Source organism: Cyprinus carpio, chromosome A15 (assembly GCF_018340385.1).
Source record: "Cyprinus carpio isolate SPL01 chromosome A15, ASM1834038v1, whole genome shotgun sequence".
Lineage (NCBI taxonomy): Eukaryota > Metazoa > Chordata > Actinopteri > Cypriniformes > Cyprinidae > Cyprinus > Cyprinus carpio.
In genome coordinates, this window is record NC_056586.1 from 16,844,687 (window position 1) to 16,867,348 (window position 22,662).

At 37.8% G+C, this 22,662-nt stretch overlaps 1 protein-coding gene across 1 annotated transcript; it reads right to left on the reverse strand.

Moving 5' to 3' along the window:
* Positions 1-9,386: 9,386 nt before the first annotated feature.
* LOC109110431 (coiled-coil domain-containing protein 9-like) lies at positions 9,387-22,212 on the reverse strand. The gene is given in 16 exon segments (XM_042771249.1): positions 9,387-10,133; positions 12,627-12,725; positions 12,806-12,937; positions 14,019-14,493; positions 14,620-14,755; positions 15,474-15,588; positions 17,422-17,480; positions 17,893-18,022; positions 18,025-18,046; positions 18,807-18,974; positions 19,072-19,155; positions 19,364-19,681; positions 20,873-21,022; positions 21,200-21,304; positions 21,599-21,654; positions 22,127-22,212. Coding segments are annotated over 15 exon segments (2,001 nt in total). The 5' UTR covers positions 21,602-21,654; positions 22,127-22,212; the 3' UTR covers positions 9,387-10,128.
* Between the last annotated feature and the right edge of the window lie 450 nt (positions 22,213-22,662).

Consider the following 22,662-nt stretch of genomic DNA (forward strand, 5'->3'; position numbering starts at 1 on the left):
TGAAAAAAAAAAACATGGAATTATAAATTTCAAATACTGAAATTTATTCACGCTTTATTAATTAAAAATTTGAGTCCTTTGCTTTTTCCCTAAACATATACATTATCTTAGATACAGACAAATCTAGCCTCAACATACAAAAAACAGTTTCTTGTGCAAATAAAATTAAAACTAGATACCAAAACAAGGTTTTCAATTTAAAGTGGAGGTCGATGAAGTTACTGGAGGGGATATATATATATATATATATATATATATATATATATATATATATATATATATATATAATTATATATATATATATATATATATATATATACACTGCTCAAAAAAAATTAAAGGAACACTTTTTAATCAGAGTATAGCATCAAGTAAATTAAACTTCTGGGACATTGATCTGCTCAGTTACGTAGTAGAGGGGTTGTTAATTCATTTCAGCTGCTTTGGTGTTAATAAAATTAACAACAGGTGCACTAGATGGGCAACCATTAGAAAACCCCCAAAACAGGAATGGTTTTACAGGTGGAGGCCACTGAAATTTTTCCCTACTCATCTTTTGTGATTGTTTTTCACTAGTTTTGCATTTGGGTAGGGTCAGTGTCACTACTGGTAGCATGAGGCGATACCTGGACCCTACGAAGGTTGCACATGCAGTCCAACTCCTCCAGGATGGTGCATCAATATGTGCCATTGCCAGAAGGTTTGCTGTGTCTCCCAGCACAGTCTCAAGAGCATGTAGGAGATTCCAGGAGACTGGCAGTTACTCTAGGAGAGCTGGACAGGGCAGTAGAAGGTCCTTAACCCATCAGCAGGACCTGTATCTGCTCCTTTGTGTGCAAGGAGGAACAGGATGAGCACTGCCGGAGCCCTACAAAATGACCTCCAGCAGGCCACTGGTGTGAATGCCTCTGAGAAAACAATCAGAAACAGACTTCATGAGGGTGGCCTGAGCCCCTCACCTCCTATAGTGGGCTCTGTGCTCACTGCCTGGCACCGTGTAGCTTGATTGGTATTTGCCACTGAACACCAGAATTGGCAGGTCCGCCTCTAGCGCTCTGTGCTTTTCACAGATGACAGCAGGTTCACCCTGAGCACGTGTGACAGATGTAAAAGGGTCTGGAACAGCGGTGGAGAATGTTATGCTGCCTGTAACACTGTTCAGCATGACCGGTTTGGTGGTGGGTCAGTGATGGTCTGGGAAGACATATCCATGGAGGAACACAGAGACCTCTACAGGCTAGACAATGGCACAGTTACTGCCATTAGGTATCGGGATGGAATCCTTGGACCCGTTGTCAGACCCTACGCTGGTGCATTGGGTCCTTGTTCCTCCTGGTGCACGACAATGCCCGGCCTCATGTGGCGAGAGTATGCAGTCAGCTCCAGGAGGATGAAGGAATTGATACCATTGAATGTCCCCCACGCTCGCCTGACCTAAATCCAATAGAACACCTCTGGGACATTATGTTTTGGTCCATCTGACGTCGCCAGGTTGCACCTCAGAGTGTCCAGGAGCTCAGTGATGCCCTGGTCCAGATGTGGGAGGGAATACCCAAGGACACCATCCTTCGTCTCATTAGGAGCGTGCCCTGACGTTGTCAGGCATGCATACAAGCACGTGGGGGCCATACAAACTACTGAGTACCATTTTGAGTTGCTGCAATAAAATTTCAGCTTAATGGACTAGCCTGCTGAATCCTTTTTTCACTTTAAATTTTGAGTGTCTTTGAATTCAGCCCTCTGTAGGTTGATAATTTTCATTTCCATTAAACAATGTGGCATCTTTTCATTCCTAACCAATTACCCAGTCCATATCAGTATAGATATCCTGCATGATATTTTTCCCCATTGTGTTTTCAAAGTGTTCACAATATATATATATATATATACACATACACACACACACACACACACACACACACACACACACACACACACACATATATATATATATATATATATATATATATATATATATATATATATATATATACACTAATGTGTTAGAAATTAGGCTTTAAAAGATATGTCAATTAAAAAGAAAAGATAACAAATCCATGAAAAAGTAAATAACATTATTAAAATATAAAATTTTTATAGTACATTTCTATAAAATATGTTTAATATATATTTTAAATCCTTAAAATAGCTACACACACACACACACCCATTACATAGGACATTTTGAGGGCATTTATTTGTACACTATTCTGCACAGCGCAGCTGCTCTCTGCCCTCGTTTACTCTTCGATACGCTCATGTCAGATACCCTGTCCCCACGGTAACATGCCATCCATGGCCAACCTCACTCAAGCGGTGAATTTCTGCCACAGAAAAACAGCTCACCTGAATAGAAGAGAATCAGAGCACATGAAATATGGGGCATGAATAGAACAAACAATGTGGTCGCAACTGCAGGCCAAAATGCAATATTGAGCTGTTTATGAAAAAAAGGAAATCAGGGCAGGGAGGGGCCGAGAGAAAGAGGAGACTGGCCTGAAGGCCTGTCTACCTAATCAATTTGTTAGTTATTAAGCATGCAGACAATTTAAAAGCTTAGAAAGACACTACTCAGCGTGGCCCACTGACGACATGAATATATTTGATTATATTAAAAAGCATTCAGATGGGAATTATAGACAGCAATCAGGAAATGTGAGCTACAGAAAAGCCATGATCGAACGGAAGGTCTTGCTTGAAGGTGTGACAGGCCGCACTCTGTTAATGTGCGCCACTGAACTGACACACTCTGGCACGCGCACTTGTTGGCAGATGTAGAGCGACGGGACGAGGCAGGCCGAGCCGTCCTGAGTCTGGCGAGTCAGCACGGATACCTGGATGCTGTACGACTTTTGGTACTCAGTGGTGCTCAAACAGACACCCCTGACAATGAGGGCAAACATCCGTTTGACTATTCCACTCAGGAGCACCATGGTGATGTGGTTCAGTTCCTGTTGAAAGAGTACAAACGATAGAAGATAAAAGACAAACATGGAAATGTCACACTGTCAGGCTCAGTGGAAAAATTATCAAGCTGGCAACCAAAAAACAGACCTAAAATTGGTTGTGGTGCTTTTCCAAGAGGACTCAGGCGTTTGCTGGGTAAACAGAGTTTGTGTGATCTGTTTCAGACTGAACTTGTGATTTGCAAGCCTTATGCACTGGAACATGATGAAGAGAAACGGCTCAGAGGACACAAGAAATACCCCAACAGTGATTTTCCGCCATCCGCTCAGCTGGCAATCCCTGACCAGGTCACTAAAAACCCAGCTGCCTGGATGGGGAAAGGACCATCATGTCACTTTGATTCAGTGCTGTGCACTAATAGCAGATTCTGGAGATGGATGACACCTAAAATGGTTCTTCGCTCAGCCTTTGAATCTCAGATAAATCTGCTGGTCCCCGGTGAGGATGTTGAGGATGCCGAAATTTCTTCTTTAACAGCAGAAGAGATGCGATTTATAGACAAAGGTGTGCGAAACCATTGCTTTCTGGAGAAGGGCAGTGAGAACTTCCTTGGACTTGGAAGGGAAAGAATGGAAAGGTGCAATCTCAGCCTGTCTAACATGTACATTTTTCTAAATCAGACAAGAATTCGTTTCATGTTTTTGTACAGTGTAATCAGAATTATGTCCATACCACATCAAATGTATTTGGGACACAGCGTTGAGACATTTACCCAGAGCTGAGGCTTTTTCAGAGGAGACTCAGAGACAGATCTGCAGGCACTGGTATCTGAAGACCAACCCTAATTAAAAATGCCCAAAATTAAAATATTCATTCATTCATTCATTTTAACAATCTTATTAGAATTTCGGTTAATGTTATTAAATAACAGACCTAGCTATATACAGTGTGGATGTATTTTAAATATTAAGTCATTTATTTTTTTTTTTATTATTTATGTATTTATTTATTTGTTAAGTTTGTTCAGGCAGGCCTATAATAAAAAGCAAAATATTTTAGGGTTTGTCATTGCAAACATGGGCCAAGTGTTTTTTTTTGTTTTGTTTTTTTTTTGGTTTGGCTTGTTTAACAAGTCACAATTATTCAGTTAGTTGAGTCAAATAATTTATGACAAAATATTATGAATAATAATATTGTGTTGATTGATGAATGCATTTTCAATAGGTTTGTTTCAAATATCATATATTGATTTGATGGATACCTGATTAAATTACTGCATTATGTTCTTCTAGATGTAAATTATTTATATGTAATTAAAAAGTCAGAAACAGAATATGAAGTTAATTATATCAAGTTAATTTCTACACTTTATTGTCTTTATTAAAACGGTAGGGTATTACATCGCCCTCTTGTGGATTAAAAAAACATTATAGTGGCACAAGTGTTAACTTCTGAGTATGAAAATCCTATTTTCACAACATAGATAAAAATCATGCTTTGTTAAACCATAATTATAGAATAAAAAGTCAAAGTTTTGACAACACTTGAAAATATATGGTAAAAATTATGACAAATCTAAATATCTGGCATAAATGTTCTCCAGTAAGTAGAATATTTCTGTAAATATGCAAGGGATAGTCCCTGCTGTTCTATTCTGTAAATATTATACTAGTTCTCTGAGCATTTAAGAATCCATCCAGAATCAGGAGCTATAAAGCCAACATTCAAAATATCTATTCAGAAGAAGCTGGCAAGTTGTGAATGTTATGCTAGACACAATTACTCTAGGTAATGGCCTTGTTTAAACTTCACTGATTTAAAAATAACTGGAATGAATTTCCTCTAGATTAGGAAGCATTCAGAATGTCATCTATATCACACTGTAGCCCTGACCAGCAGGCCTCATGGGAATTAACCTCTCTATCCAGCCCTGGCAAGACTCCAAGCTAATCTCCCCACAGGACAGTGCTGTGGAAACAGAGCACAAAGCATGACCACTCTGCTTCCTCTGCTTTTGACGAATAATTATTCCAGAAACAAATGAGGACAGCCAGCAAATCTGCCACATAGGCCAAGGTGGCATGAATGAAGAAAATGCAGAGTGCCAAATGATTGCTAAAAACCAATTTTGTTGACTCCTTGCAACACATTCTCATTATCATCCATACAGGTCTGAGTTTCTTTTACAAAATAACACGTGGACTATGACCATGGTGCTAATTGCAGTTTCTCACTTCCTCCTTGAGGAACTGAAATTGAATGTAATTCAAGTTTATGTACAGCAATGGCCCATTCACACCCAGGACAACAATTATCGATACGGATATAAAAATCGTTCTAAATTTAAAAGAATAACAGAATCCACAGCACATCTAAACAGCACAGGGTCACAATATTGTTGGAATTACACTCAAAAAAAATTCCCAGCTGATAAACAATAAAAACATTAACAGACCCTCAGAATCCATCTGCGCTGATGAGTAATAATTGTTCTTGGTGTGAATGAATTAGCCTGTGTGTAGACGGTACAGAGAAGTGGTTTCAGTTTGGCTGTAGTGTTTGCTCAACTTCTCATATTGTCATTGTGCAGCCAAGGTCAACCATCAACACAAATCACATCAGAAACCAGTGTTCTTCTCTTATTCCCCTTGCACCTTTTCAGTTGTACGCTTACATGTGCATTTACTTCTTTAGTGTGTGTCTCTTGTTCCCAAACAAATAAACTCTGTGGCCTGTTTATACCTTCTTTTCTGACCGGTCCATAAACAATTACACATAATTAGTGTTTGCATATTGAAAGCTGTAGTAATTGGGTTCAGGATGTGGTGATCTTAAATGCCAATCCTTCTTAAATGAACACATGGGGCAAAATCTACATTGATATAAGATATGTACCATATGTACCAAACATTTTTGGAGTGACATTAAAAAATAATTATTTAGTTTCATTATTTTTATTTTAGTTTTCATTTTGCAGTTGATCATGTTTCTGTCTGTTACTATAACATGAACAAGAATGAAAGAGTTGATTCAATTACTGATATGCAAAATAACAAACAGCAATAACTAATATAATATTTCCAGAATAGAACAGCAGGGAATATCCCTTGCATATTTACAGAAATATTCTACTTACTGCAGAACATCCAGACATCATTTTCAGACTACAAGACTGACATTAATCAGAAAAGCATGCATGTAAACGTGGCCAGTGTTAGTTTGCTGCAACTTGCATGCTGTTGTGTTAAGGTGTGCAAGCAGTGTGACATCTGTCCCATTCTACAAGTCATGATTTATCTTTATCTCACTGGAGAACATTGTAACTTCCCAATACCTCTGCTGCAACTCTAAACGGAGGGAGAACAAATACGTCCTGACAACTTTCAGTTCAGTTTAATTATTGAGCAAGTGAAAAGACACAGTGTCTCCAGTAGATTCACTCATCAAGCAAATGCACACAGAAACACTGACAGAGACTAACAGTAGGAAATGGCATGATCAAGAAGATAATAAATCCATATTTACTGTATGGCAAAATACAGCATGTTCTTATCATCACATCCAATCTGCTCTAAATGAGAAACAGCACAGTCAAAAAGTTATGATAACTGTCCATTACAGAAAGCTAAGACAGACATATCTAACACTCAATGTAAAAAATTCTAGTCATAAATTATTTGTTATGAGTTATCTGGTGAGTGAACCATAGCCTATGTAATTTCCACATTCAACATTCAACTGCAGGAAGACAAAAGAAGTTATTTTAAGAGAACCAGTCACGTAATGCACACTCAAGAACAGACCTCAAAGAACCTTTTCCTCATTCAACTTTTACAATAAAAGAATAACAGTAATTCTGGTGACTTTGGTTTTGAAGTCCAGTCAGCAAAGGTCACACAAAGCAACAATCTCTTAATGTGGATGAAAGTTAGGCAGCTGAATCTAATACAGTGCATTAAAAGGAAACATTTATGTTAAATATTGTATATGGTCCCTTTCCAAATAAATAAAACTAAAACTAAACTGAGACTGTAGCCAGAGCCCGAGCTTGTGAAGTAAAAGATCCATGGAGGTCCACAACAGTTTCCAGATGTTATCTTAAAATGGAAAAGGGCCCAGATTGCCGTATGGAGGTTATAAATACATACATTTATATCCCACATAATTAAAGATTTATTTTCCATCATAAAAAAGGAAACCTTCACGAATACAGAAATACAATAAAGCAATAAACATTAACTGAACAACATAAAATGTATCATAAAACCCTTATGGTAACTGATCTAAAAAATAATGTGAAATGTAACTATTTTAAGTAAAAATGTGTCATGCAGAGATTTTTTTAGAACAGTTTTTCATTATATATTATAAGGTGCCTAGTTTTTACTTGCAATATTTTGCTTTAAAGGAGTAAACACATCGTGTATAATATAGATTTTACATTATTATTTTTTACATTATTTTTTATATAAAATTATAGGCTTTTTTTATCATATATATAGTAAAGTAACAATATAAATTATTCGAAATTATATAAACCAAAGGTCAATATGTGCAGATTATTGCAAACTAATACAACAAAACCCGTTTGTTTTTAAATTATGCATCAAACAATTGCTTGTAACACAATAATAAATCCCGTATTATTATTGCACTTTAACATAAGGCGCAATAGAAAAATAAATCACAATATAATACTGATTAAATAAAATGATCAGTCGCCCATTTTAAATAAGCAAAGTCAGAGCAGAAGAAGGACATTCGCACTGATAAATGTGCTGTGTTGGGACAGTTTGCATAGTGCATTAGAAACAGCTGGAACAGCTTCTTTCAGTTACACGTGATTGAATCCAGAAGCAGTCTCTGTCCTTGTGAACTATCCGCGAAGGCACGAGCCGTTTGTCTTCGTGGCGTTGTTGTGACTGTCTGGGGTCCAGAAGAGCACGTAGTAGATGGCTAAGAAGAAAGCTGCGACTGAAACACACAGAAAGTAAGCGATGCCCATCGCTACTTTCACCCAGATCTTCGTGGCTCTGTTCGCGTGCTTCACCCTCTGGTCTCCGGGGTAACTTGGTCTCAGCTCCGCTCCTCCGTTAGTCCTGCCGGTGCTGACGGGTTTGTCTCCTCTCATTCTGAGATGACGGATATTCCTGATATTTCCAGCGGTCAGTGTGTGTCTGCTGCGAATGCCCTGATCCAGGTGACTGGATCCCTGCACTCCTCTGAGGGATGCTAGTGTTCCTGCACCATCAGAGTGATTCTCATGCCAGATGCACACTAGATTTAATTGAACACTGGGCGGAGTCTTCCACCATTGGTGGGCTTCATCTCTTGTGGAACAAATTATTCTATATTATGCAAAAACTCCTTGCAGAAACTAGGATTTGGAAATAACTTATTTTATTAATTATTCAAATATGTCATTAGGAAATTCATATTATTAGGCTATAATACTTGAAAATAGTCTTAGGCAGTACTAGCTTTGTTATTTTAGATATATTTTATTTTATATTGACTATTAAAATATATTAGTGAATTTAATTGCCTTTGAGTTCATCTTTTCATTTTCAGTAATGTACTCCGGAAAATGGTTGTGGAAAACAATGTGAAAGAGTGCTACAGTAAAACTTGCTCAACTGTAATTTTATAAGTGTATTTTAAAAGACAATGTACTGTAAAATGTTATTTAACAATTAAGTAACCAATGATCTTAAATCAAGAATTTATAATATATTCATTTTAACATTTTATGTATGTTTTTATATTTTAGTATGATAATGAATTCTCAGTGCTAACACAGTTATATTTTTTTTCTAAAAAAGTCTAAAATCCGATATACCAGTAACATAAAAAACAAAACAAAAACAAAACAGTTTGATTACCCCGGTCTTCGAAAAAAACAACATCTTGAGCCAAAAATGAATCAATAAGGCAAAGATGTCATTTATTTGATGACAGCTTACAAAGTACAGAAACAGTTTGCACTGCTTGCTTACTGTTCACACATCATAATACAGTGATAAAATCAACCAAGAAATATCTCCAGTAAGCTTTATTAAAAAAAAAAAAAAAAAAAAAAAAAAAAAAAGTAAATTGCATGTCTTAGAAAATTTGGAGGAAAATCCTACAAACACTTCAGTATCATGCTACGTGCACTTGTGAAAAGCCAAACCTCCTACAGGAGGCAAACCCAATTATATATAAATTTTCTACCCAAACAGGAAGACATTTCATCTGCAGGGAGATGCAGCAGGTACAATCACAAATGTCATGATTATTTCTGCTCCGTGAGCTCAATTGATAAACAGGGATATACAATGCACATTTGAAGAGAGAAACAAGCACTCACACAAAGTATTGGAATGATGGTCAGTCTAAAAGACATGATACATAAAAAAAAAAAAAAAAAAAAAACAGAGCAACAATTCAACAACCTCCTAAAAAAATCAAAAAAAATCAACAAAAAAAAAAACACACCATAAATAAATACATAAGATTACTAAACAAACATAAAAAAAAATGGTCAATAAAGCAATATTAGATTTGATAGCAATGAGGTACACAATCTCTGCTGTCTCAATTGTTTAGTTTTCCTCATTCAAACTCTTTACAATTCACCATGATTTTCTTTGGTCCGTGCGCATATAATGTCTAGGCTACAAATCGTTTATAGCAAACTTAATCCACAGCTCATCTTCATTTCAAAAGTTGCCCTGAAAAATAATAATAATAATAAAAAAAAAACAACAACAAAAAAACCAATGCCCTAGTTTACAAAGAGATTGCAAAAAGTGAAGCATGCCACTCTTAACAATAAATACATCTTAATATGTTCCTTATCGACCTTCAAAGATACATTTGATGTCAGATATCATATATCTGAGTGTCCTTGTGGTCTAGGGTGGTTAAACACCACCGCTCCATGATCAAAAAATATTCTTATGGTTTGAGTATAACATGCTTTACAGATAAAGCCGAGGGTAAATGTGAGAAAAGAGCAGCAGCTTAGCTTGATAACAGCACAGAGTCCCAACCAATGAGGAATAATTAAACAATACAGAAAGTTATTTGGATGAAGTGTTGACAGGGATCCAAAGATGCCCCCTCGACCTCTTTAATATACAGTCAACAGCCGTCCATTGGACCTGATGTCTTCTCTTTCCTCTGCTTACCTCCGATTCCAGTTTGTGAAGCAACGAGTTCATCTACTGCATTTAGTCCTCAGCCTGTTGATATATATAAAGCAATCAGGATGAAAACATTAACATGAAAACACCCAGTATGAGTGATATAATAAGTAGAAGCAAACCATTTCAGATGGTTTGTTTGACAAAATGAGCAAATAAATATGTACCGTTTCAAAACAAAAAGCACATTGAATTTTCTAAAGGTTTCATTACGCTCAGATCTGAAAGTCGACTGCAGTTTTCTCATAAAAGCATTTTTAGCAATAAAAAAATGTTTTCCTGGATGTTTCCTCCTGTTAAACAGGCTAAACGTAGCAGAGTAATCAAATGAAAGAAATACAAGAATCTTGTTATTGAGCCATTAGTTTGTGTTGATTTCCAGGGTGCATGTGGACAATGGGAACTGGCAAGAACTCACATCCACTCATTAGTTGCTAATGAGCAGTTAGTTGCATAATAAACTGGTATGATGTAATGGCAATAAGCAGGAGCAGGTGAAGAAGGACAGAGATCCCAAATGATTGAGTGACAGGGTTGAGCCTTTGGCAGTTGAGTGGATATGACATCAAACATTCATGAAACACAAAACACTAAGGAGTGGTTCCTCAATTCAAAAGGGAAAGGGAGACAATCAGAAGTAAAAAGCAGCACAACATTTATTCTCCATTCCAGCAACTGTGCCAAATCTCAACAGTATAAACTACAAATTCATCACTTGTATAAGTAGCTTGTACAAACTAAGGTGCAGTCACATCAGTGAAATTTCGGTAAAATTTCAGAAACTAAAGGTCCACTGTCTATTGTCAACAGTGCAGAGATGTATGAAGCAACACTCACACTAAAGCCATTTTCTTAATCAAACCAAGCCGCTTTGCTTTGATCAACTTTAACCCGTTGTGAAATCTGTGTGGGGGAACTTTTCACCTTCACACTAAATTCTAGATTGCATGGATTCCTACTGAAATGACTGGACTTGCCTGTGAAAATCGCTGAAAGGTGAATGTGACCGCTCCTTAAAAGGGCAATAAAAAGGAGATGATTCAAATTTCAGACAAACTGACGAGGATAAAGGCCACCAATTTCATTTTTCTTTAACTTTGGGCTGGTTTTGTTTTTCCTCCTTGCTCTTGCAAATGAGTGTAATCCTGTGTTCTTTTAAACAATGAATTTCCATGATATTTCCAGTTGTTCGCTTTTACTAGATAAGGAGTCTTAAAAATCATTTTAATGAGATTACTGTGGCATATTTAAGTCTATGTCAGATAGCAATTAACATATAAAATGAGATATGAATGCGGTTTGAATGCTTTCTGGGTCACCATACACCCATCAAATATCAATTTTTTATTTAAAATGAGTAAAAAGTCTAGCTTATTAAATAATTTTAAACAGAGCATAACTAGAAGATTATATTTTCTAGACCTGGTAAGCATCATTCTAAAAATGTCCTGATATTTCCAGGTTTTCTAAAACCGCACTCAACCCCAATCTGGTGAACTTGATATATTCATTCTATGTGGGTTGATAAACATTCACTCATATATATATATCATTTGCACTCTGGTATATATATATATATTCTATGTATATATAAATATATACTATACATATATTAAAATACATGAAATTTATATAGATATATATATAGTATCATATATCACATTCATTTTTACTCCTGGTGAACTTCATCTCTGTATTCATTCTCTGGGAGAAAATAAAGCTGCTTTCCCCTCAATGAAATGATCCTAAAATGACGATCAAATGGGATTAATAAGATGCTATACAGGGATCAACTCCGGTCCTCCACATTCGGTTTAGCCTGTGTAATTCATCTCTGTAATCTATCTGGGAGGAAAACCTAGCTGCTTTCCCCTCAGGTGTGTTTAATTAGGGTTGGAGCTATAGATCATTCCTGTTTGCAGTTCACACATATCCCTGTTATAGATCATTCCTGTTTGCAGTTCACACACTCACACATATATATGCATTTGCAAAAATTGAATAAAAATCAAAACAACACTTATTTGCTCAAGCAGTTTGTGACATGCATGAAAGGGGAAAAAGCCATAACCCAAATGCAAACATGTCATTCAGGGAAAGGTGTGAAATCAAAGAGGTGCATGAAAGACACTGAGGGGATTCAGGAGCACAATAAATGCGGTATTTTAGTCATGCTGGAGGAGGTGTGCAAGGTTCACAGTGGAGAATGACAGCAAGTGTGAAGCTGCAGACAGAAGCAGTCAGTCCCAGAGGAGGGGGAGGACTGTCATAGCCCGAGGAGCTGCATTCTCATTTGTCAAAGACGACAGAAACAAGCTCAATAGCAGATGCCATCTCATGCCATGAGACAGATGGACACGGGAACATAAAGGAGACATGAGTGTAGTGAACAGGGAGGGAGAGACAGAGAGACCAGAAAGACTCAAGTGTGTGAAGAAAAGGGGAGGACGTCGGTTAGTTGTTAGAAGTCAGCTGAAGTAAGGCATTTCTTTCGAAATTCCACAGTCTCAAAGCTGGTAATAAGAACAGCACCTGAGGACGGTTGATCTGAAGAATCCACTGCTGTTTCCTCTTCAACCTTAGTTTCAGGCTGACTATGATCCAGCTCTACAGCGGGGGCGTCGCTGTCCTCTGAATCAGAGGATAAACAGGATAGTACAATTAATGGTTCATTTGGAGGAAATCATAATTCAGACTTTGTTTTGACTTACTGTTTTGGTTGGCGCTGTCTGTGGTGGGCGGCACTACAGGATCTCCTGTCTCATGGCTGCTCGAGGTGGTTGTGTCGGCAGATTCAGCTGGTACCGGCTCCTTTTGTGTTTCGCAGGAAGCTGACTCCACCACTGAATGTAAAAAAAAAAAAAAAAAAAGACACTTAGATTTGACTACTAAGATAACACTCTGAAAGTCACTCTGAAAAAAAAAAAAAAAAAATTTTCTTCAAGTTTTTAATCTAACATTTATATTTAATTTAAATTCTGTTTCATTTAATTTTCTGTTACTTTTTTTTAAAATAGTTCTATTTTTTTAGATTTGCCATGCGTTTGTTCTTAGTCATTTTAGTGTGTTACAATGCAGTTCCGAAAACCTTAAAGTATGCTTAATTTTTTGTTTGCCACAATGTCTTATGTATTATTTAATTATAATTTTGTCACCAGTAGGTGCACATGCATGCAAATGGCTCCACTAGGGGGCAACGCTTAATGCCAAGGGCGATAACTATAAAGACAAAGATAAAGATATGGTTCTAAAAATCACTCTTAATATTAAAGGATATAGTCCAAACCACAACTATAACGATAAAGACAAAGTGAAACAATATCGTTGGGATCACTTTCAAAACGATTTATCTCCAGATGAAAAATGACAGCCAATCAGAATCCATCCTGCTGTAACAAGCTGAAGAGTTAAAGTGGAAGGCGCACGTGCGCTTAGCATTAACAGACAATATAATTTGCTGGTGTGTACACTGATATCGTTATCTTTATAGTTATCGTTCTTGGTGTGAACAAGGCTTAACAGATGGGTTCTTGCTTGCAAGAACTAATAAAAGAAAGTATCGGAAACCGGAAATAAAAACAATGGAAGATGAAGGTATAGACAACATCAACGGATATGCAAGGAGGTCAAAAAGTACCCGCGTTTGTACCACTCGACTTTGAAACAGTATAAGGAAAACAACTCAGTGCTGTCCTCTTCAGGTCAGGAGGACTATTACAGTCGTAGTGTATATACATCATCCGTCTGAACAAGTTACTGCCAGTGGAGTCCAGGTTAAAAGGCTAGAACACTTGACTGTGTGCGAGACGTAATGGCAGATGGAAAAATGAAGCATGCCCCAGATCTTGCAAAGTGTCTTAGCAAGCACGGCTAAAAAAAGAAACTGTGATGTACAGTACTAAATAAAGATCATAATTATCTTACCTGTAGATGCACTTTCTTTTGTTTCTGGTTCTTCTGGCTGGCTGGGTGTGGTAGTCGTGTTATGTTCAGCTGGATTGCTCTTAGGTTGAGCTGGACTGCTTTCAGTGCTGCTGGGCCTCAGAGGGCTCTCGTCCAGAATGCACTTAGGAGAAAGCATCTCCATTTCTTCACCCCAGTCTGACACAGGCTGGTGGCCGTCCAGTGGGGAGAAAGGGCTGAGCGGTTTGGGTCCCTCTGGTGTACTGAGTGTCTCCTGTGGGGAAGGGATGTGGACTTTGGGTCTTGGGGTACGCTGTTCTTTTGGGCTGGGAGTAGAGGGTGCAGGAGAGGTAGGGGTCTTTTCTGTTGCTTTAGCATCTTTTGAGTCTTCCTCGTGATCAGCTTTTTCATCCTCTTCCACATCTTCCTGTTCACCATCGCTGGCATCCTCCCACTCATCATCATCATCTTCAGCGTGGCCTCCTTCATCAGACTTCTGCACAGCAGGAGAAGGTCAGGAACAATTGAAACCCAGACTAATTAAAAGCAACCTTCACTCATACGGCTCTTCAAAAGAACTCTTAGTACCATGATACTCAGTGAGTGTTTTCAGGCTTCTTACCTTGTCTGACAATTGAGCCTTGAGGGTGTTCTCGTTTTCCTTCTCTTTGACTTTCTCTTCATCCTTCTCTTTCTCTTGCTCCTCCTTTCTTCCTTTCTCCTCTTCATTTTCCCCTTCCCACCGATTATCATGCATGCTTTAGGAAGGAAGGATGTTTTTCAATGAATATTAATTCATGAAATGCTCTCTAGAATGATAATTTCTCTACCTATAATGCCACCTGCATCCAAACAGCAATAGCAGGCGTCAAATCATAAACCCTATTTCCACCTGGTATTAAGATGTGTTTGTGTGATCTGATCACAAGTGGTGATGCTAAATACAGGTAGAAATTGGGTCTAAAACCTTTTTTTGATTGGATCCCAGAAAGCACTTATGGAGGTAGCTAAAAACGTGACGTTGTGGTGGAAATGGTGATCATTCTCACAATGTGAGAACACTCCAAAACAAGCGATTTAAATGTTGCTGTTTTTGTACCAAACACACAGATGTAGTCCTTTACACTTTGCATTTGCTTCCTTTCCTGCTAACCAGATTAACATAGGTTGATCTCCTTCAGATGCATTTGAAACAAATGTTAATACCAGGTGGAAACTGTAATGCGTCTAGTTAAGTCATATCATAAGATCGCTAGAACACTGATGTCTAATCCTGCTCCTGGAGGGCCAATGTTTTGGAGAGTTTGGCTCCAACTGGCCCAAACACAGTTGAAATTTCTTGTTATCCATGAAGATTATGATTAGCAGGTTCAGATGTGTTTAATTAGGATAGTGGCCCTTCAGGAGCAGGACTGGACTCCCCTGCTCAATGCTGGTGCGGTGCTGAAAGATTTTCCACAATGGACTATTGCATACCTGTAGCTTTTGCCTTGACCACGACCCTTCCCTTGTCCATGGCCTCCCTGTCTGGGTTTGCCCTGTCCCAAGAAGTCCCCGAAGGTTGATGCCTTGGGCGGCCTCTTGTTATCTTCTGCATAAGACAGATTACAGTGATATTTATCCTTGAAGGGTTGAGCAAGACCTTGGAAAACAATTCTGAGACTGAAATCTGTGGTGGAGAGAGATGACCCTGGGCTCACAGTAACAGATGGCCCCCTGTCATTCTGATGGATTGCCAATCTACGCATCACTCTTCAGGATGAGTGGAGTGGAATGGATGTGAAAAACATGCAAATGTGCCCTTGATTTGACAGCACTGTGATGAGATTTGACTTGAACGTTGTGAGGTAGACACTGGGTTTGTAAAGCATTCAAAGCCAAGACATCAGCAGATGAGCATGTATCAAAAGCAGCAAGACTTTCTTCAATGCAAAAGATGTACTTTGGTTTGTTATGAGCGACAGCTTTTGAATATCAATTTTCAGGAGAAAAATGTAATGTAAAAATTGCAATGCTAGGGAAAGAGTGATGTTAGATAGAGGATTGTGCCTTAGCAGGGGAATGTTAGTTTGAGTATAAGCCAATCGAAGTATGCTACAATCCTAAACATAACAGAACACATCTTACGGTGCAGATCTAAAAAAGATAACACACTGGTTTTGATGAGGACATTTAGTTTTGCTGGACTGAACTGAGAAGTACCCAAATGAAAGCACCAAAGTGAAAAAATGATTAATACAAAATTTTATTTTAGGTGCTGTGCTGATGTCCTCATTTAAAACATCCCAGAGGATGCAAGACCTAATTTTTACTGCAAATGTTGACCGATGGTCTCCATGCTCCTTTAAGACTAATTCTGTAACAAAATGTATACACCCATACCTATATATACCTATATATATCCACACTATATATATATATAAGATATATATATATAGTTGACCTATACCCACCATCCCCATGCTCACTTTTAATTTTTATCATTTCCAACACTCACACTTTCACGCACACAGACCGATGGTCTCCATGCTCCGGGTGACTTGTTATTTGTTGCATGTCTCACACTTTCAGGTGCACGCATTCCAGAGTTGATTACAAACTCTGGATCAAACTCTGAGTTGACAGAGAATGTTTATATTGAGTGTTGTGAGCCCACTGAACCTGATCTAAACCAGACTGGATTGGTTTAGTTTTGTTAACTCTAAACCTACTCTGAAACTCGAGTTTGTTCAGCTAGCTTCATGCAGCAGGCTAGTGTTGCTTTTACTGTGAGTTTTTAAAGAGTAAAAGGTCACTCAAGTCAAGAATGCAAGGAGTTGCCAGGTGCATGCTTTCTGCTAGGCAAAATGACCTGGAAGCAAATTTGAAATAAAGGATGGACAACTGGCAGAAAGCAATGATGAGGAAATGTTATCTCAGCTATCCAGCAAACTGCATTTTAGATAACAGATAATCCAATCAGATACACACACACTCCCACTGTACCTTATTATGGAGAAGTGGAAAGCAATTAGAAACCATCAGCACAGGAACGGCTGTTGGCTTGCACTAAGACTAGGGCCAATGTGAAGGAGGGTAAAGAGACACTCGCCAACCCACCCACCCACAGAGTCCCATGCCTTAAGCTGACCTGAAGGTCTAATGCGTTGCTGTACTTGGGCATTGTGCCCCCTAGCTGCTGAGAAACCACAGCACAAAACATCACCAATGATCCACAAAACAAGTTTCACAAAGTGTAAATGTAATACAAAATGGAAGAAATGTGTATAAATGTATGCCTGTAACTACTCTATGCTTTTGCTGGAGTATTTTAGTCTATTGGCTGGCTGCATCTCTAAAAATGTGGGGTGACATTCATGGTTTGTGCAGAACAGGTGTCAGGTGGTTACTGTGATGGGTGTGGAAATATTTGTGTGTGATTTACCTCTCCTGTTGCTTTGTTCTTGTGTGCCCTCTCCAGCCACAGCTGAGTCCTCCTTGAACCTGTGAAAACGCCACAGGGTCACTGGTCGTCTCATTCTCACCCTGTCAGCATGAATTACTCCTATACACTGAGTATTTATCTGTCTCTCTTTTCAACACAGAAATAAACTTGTTAGAGCTAAAATTATAGGCATAATTAATCTCACAATAATAATTCTGTCATCACTGAAGCCATTCATGACATTCTTCTGCTCAACACAAAAGGAAAAATGTTAAACAAAGAACTGGCCTCTCTCTGCCATATAGTGAATGTGTAGTATTTATGTCTACTTTTGTGTTCAATAGAAGAAAGCAAGTCATATGGGTTTTGGACCAAATGAGACATTTTTAATGAACTAGCCCTTTAAGGATTCCATAGCTCTATGGTTTATTCATAGTCACAATAATGAACATTTCCGTTTTTGATACTCACATTGTATCTGTTTTCTGGGCATCCCACTCTCGTCTCCACTGGCCCGTGGCATTACGGTGACGAGCCAGTCGTTCTTCGTCAATCTGCTCTCGCTCCTTTTTCCAGCGGAGATACTCGGCTCTTTCTCGGAGCCTTTACCGCCTGGCCTACGATTCTTGTCATAAGTCTGAAAGTATAAATAATATTCTGGTCTCTACCAATACAAAACAATACTGCCTGGCCTACGATTCTGTTATGGGATTAAAAAGAGAGAAAGTAAGTCTGAAAGTATAAATAATATTCTGGTCTCTACCATTACACAACCATAGGGTAGGTGAAATATTACTACAATTTAAAGTAACCGATTTCTATTTGAATATAATTTAAAATTTAATTTATCCTATGATGGAAAAGCTGTATTTTCAGCAGCCATTATAAAACTTGTTTTATTTAATTCATGAAAAGTTACGTGTATAAAGTACATATCAGAATATGTCTAAGATCTCATTTGTGCATGTCTGTTATGTTACATAAAGTGAGGAATTAAGCAAACCAAGTAGAAGATTACTTCCCATGTGCACTGAGTTGTGGCCATCTCCTCATCAAATGATCCTTCAGATTCAGCAGCCATTATTACTCCAGGCTTCAATGTCAAATGATCCTTCAGAAATCTTTTTAATGTACTGATTTGGTGCTTACCATAATCATTGTTGAAAACAGTTCTGCTTTTGTGGAAACTTGGACACACTTTTTTAAGGATTATTTGAAAAAATTGAACATATCAGGAATTATTTGAAATAGTTTTTTTTTTTTTGTACCAATTTATAAATGTCTTTCATGACACATTTGAACAATTTAATTCCAGTAGAGTACTTAATAAAGTAACTGAAGTTTAAACGAAAACAACAAAAAAAAAAAATCACTGTGCTTAGTACCGTCCATTCTCTCTCAACCTCGGCACCAGTCTTCACACTGTCAAAGTCAACTCCACCCCAGTTGCGCATGTGACGCCGGCTTCCCTCTTTGCGGTCAGTTTCTAGTATCGGCCCACTACGCCGTGGGTCATCAAGGAAGTTTCTGATGGGGTTCTTCTCTCCATCAGGCTGCAAAAGATACATGTTAAGTGTGAATGTGCACGTGTATCACATTGACACTGAAATGATACACTAATTAGAGAAAGCAGGGTTGACCAAAACATACCTTTTGACCTCTCTCATATTCAGCAATCTTTTCCATCTCTTCATTCATCTTCTCTATGTTCTGTCTTCTTTTTTCCTCCCACTCCTGAGAAATTGGATATCAACTCCAATTAAAATGGCTTGTAGATTATGATGCTAGTATCTAAAAACATATGTCCTAATGTCTGTATATTTTATTGTGTCCTACACACCTACAAATGACTTTGAAAGTAAATGAATGTACTATAACAATGTTCTACAATATCTCTACTACAAATGATTAGAAAAGGTTACTGGTGACCGTCAATGGTGACCTTTGATTTCCTGTCCGAGCCTGATCCTCCTTGAGTTCCTCCTCCACCTCTTCCTCCTCTCCGCCCTCCTCTAGAGAAGCGTTCAGTACGAGCTGGACCCTCTCCACCTTCACCATCCTGAGGTTGCCTCTCCGACCACGGTTCTCCTTTGTTTGAACGAGGCTCTCTTCTTCCGCCACGGGGGCCACCTCTGCTCAGCCGGCCCGATCCGGTTCTGTGGGGGGGACTCTCACCATGAGGCAGACCAGACTCTTCTTCTTCTGGGCCCTGGTCACCACGATGACTAGCTGGTTTCCTGTCATTCACCACATGCTTCTCCTAGAAAGGCAGTATTGAGATTTCAAGGTTTTTATTCCATGAGTAAAAAAGCTCAACATGACATTTCTATTCAGTCAAGTTCAGTGTAGTTTTAGTATTACTCTTTTAAATTATCAATTGCTTTTATATTTTCAGTTTTATTTTAGTTTAAGCTTAGACATTTTATGTGCTTGTCATTTATATTAGGTTGTTTTTATTAATATTTAGGGTCAATTTATTTTTATTTCCGTTTTAGCAAGAATTTTAGTACTTCAAATTAAACATTTATTTCAATTTGTTCCCAAAGCAACATTTCTCATTTCTAAATAATAGTTTATATATACGTTTATCACATATTATTTTTTCCCAGCTTTATGTTAATGAACAAAAAAACAATTTTACCTTTTAGTTAACAATAACAACACTGCATTGGACATAGACCATGCACAATAACTGGGAATCACATTCTTTACCGGGCAACAATTTGCATGTCCATCTGTCTAGTTCAACAAGTATATTTGAAGAAAATGTCCTCACTTTGCAGTTACTGAAAGGCATGACCTTCACAGGCCAGGATAGGAGGGTATATCACAACCTGCCTAAACCATCCCTCACACACTCAAACACCACATGTAATCCACTGAAACACTAAAATAATTTAATTAAAATACTCTACAGCCTGTCTCAGCCTTCCCTAGGTGGGAAATTAAAATCCTCCGAGCTGTGAGGAATGGGAGGGCCAATTAACTTCTACACGCTCTTGTTCTCTATTGGAGCTGATGCATATCATTAGCGGTCTGAGGTTATTCAAAAACAAACTTGAATTAAAAAACACATACATGTATATTAATACAGAACACTTACATATACTGCTCCTATTTTATATTTAATTTTTAAAGAGCCAAAATATCTGATAAACTATGGGCTGTGAAGAAGATATACTGTAGATCATAGTTCTTTTTAGGGGTGTGCATTATGTATAGACTATGATAACATAACTCCTTGCCTTCACCTACTGGCGGTTTTAGTTCCAGTCATTCATATTTCAATATTCAAAATCTCACAGCATTATTTATGCAACTGCAATTGCAATGTTGATGCAAATATGCCAACTCTGAGTTGCATTAAACAGAAACAATTATGATAATACCATATAATGGCATTTTATGGTAAATTGCTATTCAATTAAAATATTCTGCCATCTTTCTTTACCGCAGCTGGTTTGGACAAGTCAACGGTCACTGAGAAGTTCTCCTTTTCTGTCTTTCTCCGTTCAGACTCAGGCTCATGAGGGCGGGGTTTGCGAGGGGTTGTCACAGCGATGCCCTCCTGTTCAGCCTTTTTCTTATCTTCCTGTATTTCCTGGTGACACAAGAGAAGACAAACAAGCTGAATGGATGAATAAAAACTGACCAAGATAAAAGCCTTGAATCTGAGGGCTTAATCCATGTACAGTGAATAACACTTAAAGTCAACATATAGAATTATTAGCAGTACATCAAATAAACAAACTGGCAGAGTGGCAGCAGTTAAACTCACCTGATATCTCTTGACCAAAGCCTCATTCTTCTTCCGCAGAGCTTCAATCCTTTTGTTCAGCTCTGCATCTTTCTCCTCCTTCGTCTTTAGATCCACCACAGCAGACTGACCAAGAGAGAAAAAGAGAGGCAGGCAGGCAAAAAAAAAAAAAAAAAAAAAAAACTGATTGTATTACAGTTTAAACACATTTGGTATACATGTTCAACAAATTTAGACCAGATCTGACCTCTTGGTCTAGTAACAATTTGTCTAGGAATGATGAATGATAATAGTTTTATCATAAAATGAACACCATTCCCTAGACAAGGTATCTAGTATGTATACATTTTTTATCTATCAGGACCCTCCAGTTTTTCATCTTGTCATGAATCATAACAGAATGATGATAGCGAGCCTCACCATGGCTGGAAGCCTGTCCTAAAGCAAAAGGTGGAGAGCTGAAGAAATCCCTGAACCTAGACGAGAGGAGACAAGAATGCAACAAGGGCAAAAACATTTTTCCTCCCTCAGTGTAATTGCATGCATGATCACACGACCATAACTATTCAAATCACATAATAATAGGAGAGGTTGGCATCATCATAAACCCTCTTATGAATACAGACTATATAAAGCCCCGCATAAGCGTATTAGTGAGAACATAACACTATGAACAAGGAAGCCGAACGTTTGAATACAAAGCCAGAGCGTGTTTACCGTAAATTATTTCTTTGAAACAAGTGTGTGAGGACTATCACTATGTATCAATATCATCAGAGAAGCCGCCAAGAGTCTGTGTTCAATTCAAGAGGCGAGCTCACGTAGCTTTTTGATTTCTTAAGTGAAACAACAAGGAAGTTAAGACGAAATACAGACATTCTTCCGCATATATAAATGAATGTTTCAAAGCTTTAAAACTTCACACTATTGTACCTCTAGCAAGTTTACCTCGCCGCCCCTAAAAGTAGATCGTAAGGTGCATTCGATCAGCGGAGACCGACTATTACTCAATCTACTTCCGTTGATAAAAGCTTAAAATAGAACATATATAGATCAGTGGATTTGACCAATTTCATACGCCACACACAAGCTTGGAAGGTCCAAGCAAAAAAAAAAAAAAAAAAAATAAAAAACAATAAAAACACTCAAAAAACTCTTAAAAACAAACAAAGAAAAGAAAATAGTATAATTAATTAAATCACTCTATAAACTCTCATAGACTTACTAATAACAGTCTCTTAATTATTCTAACACTTTAAAATCAGATTATGCTGCATTTTATCTTTTAGGTTTAAAGCACCATCTGCTGGACACCGCTTGACATGTAAGAATTCCTAAATCTATCGGATCCATCGCTATATATAATAATATTTTCTGGTAGCCTAGTCGTGTATAAATCTTCACCATGCAATATATTTACAGGGTAGTATGTTTACAATCATCAATTTTAGAACCATGCAATATATTTACAGGGTAGTATGTTT